This window comes from Acanthaster planci, linkage group LG09, assembly GCF_054643075.1.
Source record: "Acanthaster planci isolate LZ-2023a linkage group LG09, COTS_SCS, whole genome shotgun sequence".
NCBI classification, from domain to species: Eukaryota; Metazoa; Echinodermata; class Asteroidea; order Valvatida; family Acanthasteridae; genus Acanthaster; species Acanthaster planci.
Window position 1 is genome coordinate 18,730,278 of NC_141785.1, and position 11,169 is coordinate 18,741,446.

At 40.4% G+C, this 11,169-nt stretch overlaps 1 protein-coding gene across 1 annotated transcript; it reads right to left on the bottom strand.

The window, feature by feature from the left end:
- Positions 1-354: 354 nt before the first annotated feature.
- ccdc42 (coiled-coil domain containing 42) lies at positions 355-11,160 on the bottom strand. Its single transcript, XM_022230038.2, has 9 exons — positions 10,978-11,160; positions 9,554-9,659; positions 8,832-8,936; positions 8,504-8,589; positions 7,217-7,388; positions 6,530-6,693; positions 5,024-5,092; positions 4,333-4,417; positions 355-2,241 (listed from the first exon to the last, which is right to left on the bottom strand). The coding sequence occupies exons 1-9, from the start codon at positions 11,031-11,033 to the stop codon at positions 2,149-2,151; spliced, it is 936 nt and encodes a 311-aa protein (XP_022085730.2). The 5' UTR covers positions 11,034-11,160; the 3' UTR covers positions 355-2,148.
- Between the last annotated feature and the right edge of the window lie 9 nt (positions 11,161-11,169).

An 11,169-nucleotide genomic window follows, 5' to 3' on the forward strand; every position in this document is an offset into this window, starting at 1 on the left:
GAATACATGGGGAACCCCCCCCCCCACCACCACAAACCATTGATCAAAATTGATCCTCGTGTTCTTTCGTTTGCTGCTACACTAAACTTCGAGTGACACAGCGCGCCGCCAATGCTTCCCAACAGTTGCATAAATCCGTCGTGCGCGAATTTGGCCTGATTGCATCGTCCTCCGTATTCACCGTTGTTACACCCACCCACCCCATCAATAATGCCCCTCCCAAGCCTCTTTTTAAGTTTCAGAAGGTCGTTTTTGATCAGTTAACACCATTTCCTTTTATGATAAGGCTACTTTCCGATGAGTATTTGGACAAAAATCTGACGCCACGAGAAACACACAAGTAAACAGTACCACTTGACTGATCGTGTATGGTGTTTTATTATACAACATTTATATACAAATGTACAGGTATTTACCGAAATACAATACTTGTTCATCAAAATCCTATTCAAGTAGACCACCAATGTCCATGACTGATACAGACTGGGATGCTGTGAAGTCATATTAGGCAGACATTTGCGATTCCAATGCCTTCCTTCCATTCGCAAGATGGACCTTGTAAATTTAACATGTAATATGTATCAAATTATACTGCAGACTCCATTTCGCCAACAGCGTTTAAGTTCCCCTTTTTCGAATGCCTCACTGCCTCCTTCCAATTCCAAGAATCTGCCGAGAAAGCTCCAGGGATTCTCGCCGAAACAATCCCATCTAACGCCCGAGACGATATTGAAAGTCTCGGCTCTAACCACCCCCACGGGATCAACCGATGTTTGTGAACAAAACAGACGGGGGGAGGCGAAACGACAGGAGGGCTCTCGATGAAGGTCCGACAGTGCATATGGATTAATTGGAGAGAAGCGAAAATATTAGTTTTGCCAGGCACTTTAGGAGAACTGATGAGAGGTAGGCCTTGAAAGAGCTAGAAACACAAGCAGGGCAGAGCAGACAATTATCTCAGGTGACTGTGAGCAATTTGGGGACGTACGAAAAATGTAAACCGTCATTACTGCGTTCTAAGTTCAAAAACTCTGGAAACATTTCATTAGTGATCCAAACAAAGTCACAAAATCCAATTACATAAACTCATTCTTGTTCTCATTCAGAAAGTAGCCCCAGGCATTTGACAAAATTAATTTCTATATTATTCATTTTCAATTAAAACTAAGCCTATTACGAGCACTGACTTGCTTGCAAGGACATCGACAAGCACTCTGTAATGTGATTACACACTTTAATTGGTAAAATAATGCCAATTCATATTCGTGTGCCCTAATTCAAATGTGCTGTGGGATATTGTTAAGTTGATCAATCTGCGAGAGGGGCTTGTAAAGAAAATTCAACTTTAAGAAAGTTCTTGGGTTTTCTAATTTCTGAAGGCAATTTTTGAGACTGACAAAAAGTCGATACAGTGTATTATCCTTCTGAAATCCTCTCAAGATGCAAACAAGCCTTCAAAAGAAGTCGATGAAAACTCAATCCGGTTACCATCTGCACTTACAAGACATGAACTGAATTGAGGGGCTTAATTTCTCAAACCTTTCGGCACGCACAGGTTTAAGAACACAAGAAACAAAGGCAGGAATGCTGAAGAGATGTATCTGGAAGTTGTTCACAAGGATCAGAAGGTCTACAGTTTGCTTTATTTCTGATGTGTTCACTTCTTTAGATTCGGAAAGATACCTACAGGATAAGGATCTCAGCTCTCTGATTTATATTCCGGGTACTTGAACAGATTTGTTTTCATTCAAAAAGCGGGTTTTCCCCTAACCTGGAAGGTAAAATAGTTCGCTGCTGCGACATACAGTTAAAGCATGAAGTCCAATTTCTAAGACAAAGATACATGTATACCAACACTCTTTCACCAGTGGTTCACGAGATTTAACTTTGAACTTTAGATCGAGTATTCAGTAGACTTGAATTACCCGGGAGATGTATGTGGAAAATTAAAATTGAACATCTGTCTTTGGCAGGTAACTCATTCGAACATTCTAACAAAAGACTAAGTAGGCCTACAATGTCTTAGTGTAAATAATGAAAAGAAAACTGAAGGCCAGACATGAGGTGTCTCGTGTCAACAGACACTTTGGTTAAAGCCAGTGGGAATTTCCATAAAATCAAGAAGAAATGTTACGCGACGTCTGACGTCTAACTGGACGATGGCACAGCTGATGTCCCTACTGCCTCGGCTCTCTTGATCTCCGTGGTGATTTGCGTCAGATCCATGATAAACATCTGAATCTGCAACGAGCAAGTCCAAAGCAAAAGGAGTGGGAGATTGCTTGCAACCAGGATCACAGTAGGAGATAACAAGGACAGGAACAAAATGACGTTGATTGCCTTCATACGGTTGGACAGCTCTGTTGGAAGGCTCGCAGAAATCTAATGTAAATCCCTACTTCTGTCAAATGTTGTGATTGTTTTCTTCTTTTTCTTTCTCCTAGGGGGGGTTGTGACACCGAAAATTACCACAAATTTCAACTTTCCTGAACAGAACTGAATCCGTGCAAAACAAAAGACGGCACTGCGTCATCCGTCAATAAGGGCAAATGCATGTGAGACGGATGTAAATGAAATGCAGTACACGTGACCAAATTTCACCTTAATTTACACAAAAACACTTGGCATCTCTGCATAGGCTCCCAGTGCAAATGTGCTTGCAATGGCCTTGAAATGCTTGCTGTTATCTCTTTCCTTGTCACACCGGACAGGGTGCTTCGCTCAAGATGCCCTTTTATATTTGGTGCAATTCCACACATGTTCAAGCCAACACTGCGTGAGATGCCAAGTAATCAAAGGAAAATTATTTAATGTGATTATCTGCAGAATTCCCTGACACTGATCCAGCTCACTAATCAATGACAACCTCCTTTACTTGCCTAAATGAAATTATACTTGTTTGCCTTGGAGACAAGCCAAGCCAATTTGGCCGATTCTTTTCTTTTGACGGCTCAACTTTAAATTGACCACAAACGCAGAATCTTTCCCTTAGAAAAAAAATGGAGTTATCAAATAAACCACAGAATTGCAATGGCAATTTAATCCTTTTGAGAGTCAACAAAGAACTAAAACCCTGTGCTTTGACACCAGCAGTTGATAATATGGCTTTTCTGGAGAGATTTAAGAACAGTGTTTCATGCCTTAATCCGCCATCCATCTTCCTTTTCAAGCTGTCCATCTCTTTTAGTACATCACAGTGGATCACAGCATCTCTGTCGAAATTCTCAACCCGCCAGTCTCTTTTTCCTGTTTCATACTGTGAGGTGTCTGCAATCAATGACCGCTACACGGCCCTACCCCCCTGGCATGTGACAGCCCCCATTATAGATTCAATGTCCTTGGTGACAATCACTGTTAAAAGCCAGCGTAAAGTAAAGGAAGACAAATCCTTTCAAGTTCAAATGAAGCGTGGCAGCCATCTGCCTCTGGAGATACTGAGACTGGAGATTTCGGAAGGTAAAAACTGACTATGTGACATCCACTTTATTTCAATGTCCAGCCATGCAGGAAGGTTTATTGCTTGAGATTTACAAAGGCTTTTCAGATTTTGACCTTTGGCTCAAGGTTGTCAACCCACAAACCCTCCCTCCACGAATAAAATGGGGGGGGAGGAGGATGTATTATGTCTACTTTCAAACATAAAGAATGTTTTACTACGTAGAAGTTGGAATAACTCTTTTTTACTTTTAAAGTAATGGATTCACTACTGTGAGGAATGTTTCTATTTAGAGCAAGTGTACAACCGAACATAATGCAAGAATGCTGCAGTCTGAGACAGTTTAGTTTGTGACTTTTGTACAAAACAAACACAACGTTAAGGCTTAATTTTTATGCGCTGTGTTTCAGTGGTGCCTAGAGCTTAAGCGTGTGAGCCTCCATTTGAACCGAGCACAATTTTGGACAGGAAAATGACTGGTTCCAAGTTTTGTTGAACGGTAATAACTGTTTTCTGAGGACCAGGATCGAAATGTTTTCGGTGAATGCCAAAGAAGTTGGGGAAATCTTTAAAGGCAAGGAAATTGAGGAGACATTTGTAAAGGCTTTCTGTCCGCTGCAACAACCTCCCAGAACCGGATGTTTACTCAAACTTATTTTAATCTGAACATCTGTGAGGCATGATATTTTGATTCAAGCTGAATCTTCCTCAAGCAATTATCAAAATTGAGTAAAATTCTGGGAGGATCGGAATGTTAGACCTGGTGATTTTTAAAACTTGCCAATTTCAGCTCACTGCAGTGGGACAGGTATTTGCAGTAATTTTTGCATTTTACAAGATTTTTTAATCATTTCGATTGAAATCTTTTTCTAATTAAATAGTTAATTTGAACTTACTCTTGTCAGCTGGTCAGCAGTGTCTTCAGCCACTGTCTGTTGTTTTAGATGCTTATTGACAAGTTGGAACAAATTGTGTGTTGCCCTGGCATGAAAATAAAACAGAAAAATGTTCATCTTCAGCTTAGATTTACCAAGCTTGGACGAACAGGATACTGAGAAAACCGAGAAAGACCTTGGTGATTTCTCTTATGAAGTTCTGTGTGAAAGTGCTTCTTGCTCAACTCTAATTTATCATTCAAGTATGAAATTACTGGCTTCCTCTATCGATGTACATGCATATATATCTCCGCATGTCATTTAAACAACAAACCGTCAAACAGAGAGAAGCAGAAAAAATTACTTTTGCACATTCGGCCAATGATGCACACTGTTGGTGAACTATACATGTATGTGCAAACATTGAAATAGGGGGTGACTGCTTTTGGGAAGGGTTGGCTGAACTTTGAAACGCTCATGAAAGTTTTGATAAGCAAGTAGCAACTTAATACGTAGATTTCCACCCTTACTCCTTTTGCAGTAATTTTCACTCTATCCAACATGTCCAAAAAACAGATCCAATCAGCTCATTTGTTTATAGGGCAAGTTATCAAAGAAGCGGCAATATAAAATAAGGATAGAGAGTGAATTTGCCACCGACAGATTTATTTAAGAATATTAAGAAATTACTCTGCATTGGTCTGTGACTTACATTTTTATTCTTCCAAGGAGTAATGTCTTCTTGGCTGCAGTGTTCTTGATGTGTGTCCACTGTGACTCCCTGCAATGGGAGAGATTCCAACACCAATCCAAACCATGATAAGCTTTTGCTCAGACGTCAAACTTTGGGTCTTAATGATTTTTGCTCAAGCTTGATCTTCAGTTCCTTTCAAGCATTGGGCTGAGGGAAGCTTAGGCTGCATCCGAATCTCTTGTCTAGAGCTAGGTCTAGGTCTTCACTCCATTGGAAGTACGTGGAGACGCGCAGACAATAGACCTAGCCGTAGCTCTGGAAGCCCGTTTCAGACACAGCCTTAGGCTGCATCCGAATCTCTTGTCTAGAGCTAGGTCTAGGTCTTCACTCCATTGGAAGTACGTGGAGACGCGCAGACAATAGACCTAGCCGTAGCTCTGGAAGCCCGTTTCGGACACGGCCTTAGCTGGTCGGAGCTCAGAATCCGGTCATTGGAGGTTCGAATCCAGCTCCAATAGATTTCTTCATTTTAGCAAACAAGCATAGAGCTATATTCAATTACTTGAGATAACTTCTCATTCTCCATGCGCAGGAAATCTGACGCCATCCTAGGTGCAGACATTTTGAATCTAGGTGCGTGCTTGTAGGACATTCAAAATCACATAGAATGAAGAGGGAATTATAAATGCAACGGCAAAATTATCTGCAGTGCATATGCGCATGAGTTTGCGTTGTTTCCGCAGAGTAAAATGAACCATCCATTTACTGATAGTGCGATAGTTTTTCTGTGATCAGCTTTGTTGACGTATCGTTTTAGAATACAGACGCAGATAAGCAAATAGATGTACAAAAACCGTACAAAATTTCGCGCTTTCCATAGCACAAACATACACGTGCCCAACAGGCATCACTTCATACATGAGTAAGATCTCTAGTTTTCATATATAGCTCTATTCAACCAACTGATTGAAGGGTAAAGGTCAGCTGATGCTTGGTGAATTAGTCTGGGGGGTGCTTGCAGTAATCAAGCAGATTATAGTTGTCAAGGGCATCACAGGTTCTGTTGCAAGTTCTTTCACAAGTGTGGCTACAAGTCCTTTCAAAAGACCAGCCACAAGGATGAACGACACTGACAAAGGAATGCTTTGGTTGCAGTTAGTTCATTTGAATAGTTTGGGATTTGGCTTAAGACTTGATGACTTGTGACTGATTGGTGTTGGACATGCATGAGCTTGCAGGGACTTGTGATGGACTCACAAATAGCCCCGCTGCTGTAATATATTGCCTCCTGAATGAGCCTCTACTATCTCTGATGTTAAGTCATATCAAAACAGAGCTCTGTCATCTCTGGCTACGGCTTTTCACCATTGTGTGCTAATGGCAAAATTGAAAGCCTTAGCCACTAAATACCCTGCATGGGCACAGCCTAATTTCAAGGATTTCAGCCAACGAGGGTCCATGAGGTGTGACCCAGATCTATGCTGACTTGGCCTGAATTGTCTCTCAGTCTGGATTTGAACCCACCATTTGACGGCTTCACTCTGTGCTTTGTCCAGTCTGGTCTGTAGCTTGGCCAGCTTGTTGTTGTAGTGCAGGATCTCGTTGTTCTTCTCCTCGGTGAACTTGACCAGCGCCGCCTTCTCCCTCTCTACAGCATCCTGTGTCTTGTGAGACTTGTCCAGCAGATCCTAGACAAAACGACGATTCACAGAGGAGATACTATCAATGTATGATTTTGATTAAGAAAGGGCTGCAAACAGATGAAATAAGGGAGCGGTGGTAAATCTTAGACAGTTCATCTACCCAGAGTTGCACTTCAAAAAGAAGGACTTCCCGCTCAAGGTTAAAGTATAGTTTCGAAATGAATTTTACCTGCTGAAATGCCATAATTTTAATTGTAAAAATTACGTATTTGACCAGTAGAGGGCCACTTCACATGCAACTATCCCAGAAAGCTACAAAGCAAACAGGCTATTTAAATAGACAGGTTGCGAGATTCTAGACCCAAATACACGTAGCTGCCAAGTAGAAGAGATTGCTAAGCAAAATTTTGCTTAGTAAAAAAGTGGACAACCAGTTTTACACTTTGCATGTTATTTTGGCTGGTAATCTGTTCCAGCTAAGCATACATTTTCCGTGCTAAGCAAATTTCACTACCCAGCAGCTCTGGAAAATTGGCCCTAATTGGAATAATCAGACTGGTATACTTACTGTGTGAGTGGCCACCAGCGTCTCGTAGCGAGCGATGATCTCCCTAATCTCATGGAACTCTTCCGCCGCCTCCAGCGTTCTCTCCAGGTATCGGTGGTAGATCTTATGCTTGTTGAGCCGGGCTAGGAGTTTGTCCTTGGATGCCTGCAGGTCCTTCTTCTCTTCGAGTAGTCTGGAGGTGGGTGGGGGCAGGGAGGGAGAGAGGAAACATTGCCGATATGACCAGATTGTGTAGGAGTGAGTAGGAAAATTTATCAAAGTATGTGGTTTTTATACGTGACTGAAATCGCTTTCAGTGAGCAGATAAGTTATTTTTGTAAATCAAATGGTTTGAACTAGATAAGATTGTTGCTCCCACAAAGACAGGCCATAAAATAAAAGGATTATAGATAATGTGCCCTCAGAGAGCAATACTTCTAAACACTTTGACGAATCTGGCTTTGTTAGTTGTTATCCATCTCTTATTCGATTTTAGTCTTATGTTTCAAAAATGTGAAGAACTGTGCACACAACAAGCAAAACCGATCTCTTGAAGAAAGTGGTGAAATTCATAATGCCTAAAATTATTTACTCTTTATCAAATTGTAAGTATGTTGGCTGTCACTTACACTGATGAACAACTTTCTTAAAATACAGAACAACTTCAATAACTCAAAATTCAAGGAAATGACTAAAAAATTTGAGTTATTCAGACTTCAAGTTAACAAAAGTCTCACAGCCTTGGAGACAAATCCATCCTTGGAATAGTTATTCACAGTAGCTACATCTGACTCAATCCAGCCAGCCGACACCGGCTAGCTCCATGGTTGAGTGGTTAAGACACCTGCACTAGTAAGCAGGAAGTCGTGGGTTCAATCTCACCCGAGTAAACTTGTGCTTTATTTTCACAAGCCTTTGGGGCAAACACTGAGACTACATTATAATACATGGGCAAAAATTCCAAATTAATTAACATCTCCCCGAGCAATTCCATTCTTGGAAATAGCCATGGAGCCAACATACCATATACATGTATACATACATAATTGTTACAAACTCACTCCACAGTAGCATAATTTTGGTGGCTATTTTCCGCTTTTTATTCATTCTCATAGAGCAGTTTTTGCTGAGATTTTTCATTGTTGTTATGTCTAGAACATTTGTTTGATATTAATAATATAATAATATTTCCCTCTCTTTGGCTCTTTTCAGCTCTCTCTCATCAACGCCATCCTGTAACTCACCTTAATATTTCCCTCTCTTTGGCTCTTTTCAGCTCTCTCTCATCAACTCCATCCTGTAACTCACCTTAATATTTCCCTCTCTTTGGCTCTTTTCAGCTCTCTCTCATCATGAGCTTTCTTGATTGCTCTGGCGCGCTTTGAATCGTTTTCCTGTCAAAAGCAAAACAACGTAGCAACGGTTTTGAAAATGTGACAAACAACTGCACACTAAAATATCGATACAAAAACTGCTGGGTACAAATAGAACATCGTTGTGAAGGCCTCGACAGTATATAATAGTAATAATAACAATACATTTGTAAAGCGCCAATCCATAAAGATGGTCCAAGGTGCGCCTGATGGCTTTGTCTTCATTCATCTAGAAGAGTATCAAAGCTCCCAAGAATCTTCACCTTAAGGAATTTGTCAAATTTGAGAAGTGACTCCTTAAGTTGGTACTCTTTCCTCTCCAGTTCTTCCCGTCGTTGCTGGAGACTCTCCATCTTCATCTGGAACTCCTGATGGCACAAAAACAGTAGGAAAGAGAGGTCACTGATGCAATTGAATTTTGATGATGCAAGAATAACTAAAATCTGTATGTATGAAGACCAGAGTCCAGATAGGCTGCATCAAGTACACACTTTCAAGGTCAAGGCGCCCACACATGCACTCAACTTAAAAAAGAAATGTTTGTCGATTTTTGCAAAGAATTTGTATTTCAGCCTTATTTAAGAACTGTCCACTTTCTTTCAATGACTTATGAGAATGTCTGTTGACATAAACATATGTGTATATGTGACCAAACCTAGGAAACTGATTCATAGGTCTTTGGATTTAAATGGCCTTTAAAGGAACCTTACACAAAATCAATAGGAACTCTGAACATTTTTCATCCATATAATGTCTTTTTTCATCAGGATGTTAAGGTGAGTGATACATCAAAACAAAAAGTTCAATTTGCTCATTTAAATGTAACTTAATAGCAATTATTATGGCAAGTAGGACTTTAAGACTCATTGCATGGGACCTGGTCAACCTTGCTTGACCGTCTATCTTCACAGTAAAGGTCAAAAACTTGCACTTGACATGAAGTAAAGTTCTGATCAACGATTCAGTCTGACTGCTTTCCACCGACCTCTTTTTGAGCTCCCAGGGCTTGTTCGACCTCTGACATCTCTCGGCGTTTCTCCAGGAGTCTGGTAGCCGGAGTCAGGTGGTCGTCCTCTCGCTCTGGCATTTTTCTGCCAAACCAAAGATAGAAAATAAACATATCTGAACATGTTTAATCCTTTGTCGTGTACAAGCTGGCTTCTACATCATAATTGTAACATTATTCAGGCATTCGTCAATCAATATAGTTTAAGTCGTCCAATATCTTCCTGTTTTTAGCAAAAGTCATCCACGGGAAGGCAGAATGCTGTAAAAGTAATCCAGGCTCTACATCATTATATGAATTAAAGCGATGCTCGTACACACATCTCAACTTATGACAACATTACAGCAATTCAGTGTGACAGTTCCAATTATTTGATGCATATTCTCTGTGAGGACCAACAACGCAGGATCAAATCCAGTCTTAGCTAGGCGGGATTGAAATCTTTATAGGGAGATTTGTAAGTTTTTTATTCTATACACCAGATCATGACTGAAGAGGAAATTTGGAGATTTTAATTACCATTTTTAAATAAAAAATTAACAGGCTTTAAATTAATAAACAGATATACCTTAGACAGTTTCCTTGTACAACAATGTGCAACGTGACCATGTATTAACATTTGATAAAGCCCGCTGCGATTTGATAAAGCCCATTGCGATTTGATAAAGCCCACTGCAATTTGATAATTCCCGCTGCATAAAAATGCACGGGCACTTTGATACAAGTCTAATCCATTTCTATTGGACAGGAGTCTGCGTGTGCCACTGCACGCTGCACTCGCCCTATTTGCGCCAAGTCCATCTAAGGAGATTCCTCTGGACTACTTGGATAATGAATTAAAATTCTTGAACAAAATCTTTGGAAATTTATCGTTTATTGACTATCTGACTAAACAGTATTTATGAATGAGAATAAATACCTGTTTGTGCTTGGTCGGTCTTAAAACATTTTAGTCCAGCTCAGGAGAATGAATGCTGATCATGCCCATGCCACAAGTTGCGTCCATTCTCTTGAGCTGGTCTTAAATACACGTTCAAGACTGGCTAAGGCTAGCATATATATCTATTCCCTTATTTAAACACTAGGCCTTCTATATGCCTTACCAAAGAAGTCCAAACTATTAAAAAACACACCATTTCATGGCCATGAAATGTACAATAATCCTACATCAGCTTATATTATTTATTATATGAGGATAAATAAGAACACATTCTAAGTACATAGGCCTACACCCATTTCTCCACAATATAACACCACAGCCATTATCCATTAGAAAAAAAGGGAAAGGCCACACTCTGACTCTGGAAATGGACATGAGTCATGCATGAATTAGGCCTGTACTGTAGGCGCGGCCTAGGCCTACATGTAGGTTCCAATTTTGACAGTCAAAGAAATTCACTCACACGAGGAGCTTGTCCTCAAATGTTGTCCTGAAATATTCTTCTAGGCTCACGGTCATCTTGGATCACAGTAATTACAGTTCAAATGAAGAAAAGTCCAAAATAATTGACGTTAATATCACAGCGGTAAATAGTCCACGCTACGATACGATGAACCTGTGTAGACATCACTTAGCAACATCAGCTTGACCATTT

Coding starts and splice junctions, on each gene's coding strand:
- ccdc42 (XM_022230038.2), bottom strand. CDS start 11,033: ATGACCGTGAGCCTAGAAGAATATTTCAGGACAACATTTGAGGACAAG. Junction 9,660..10,977: donor TTTGAGGACAAGCTCCTCGT/GTGAGTGAATTT, acceptor TTGGTTTGGCAG/AAAAATGCCAGAGCGAGAGG. Junction 2,242..4,332: donor CTGCTGACCAGCTGACAAGA/GTAAGTTCAAAT, acceptor TGCTCGTTGCAG/ATTCAGATGTTTATCATGGA.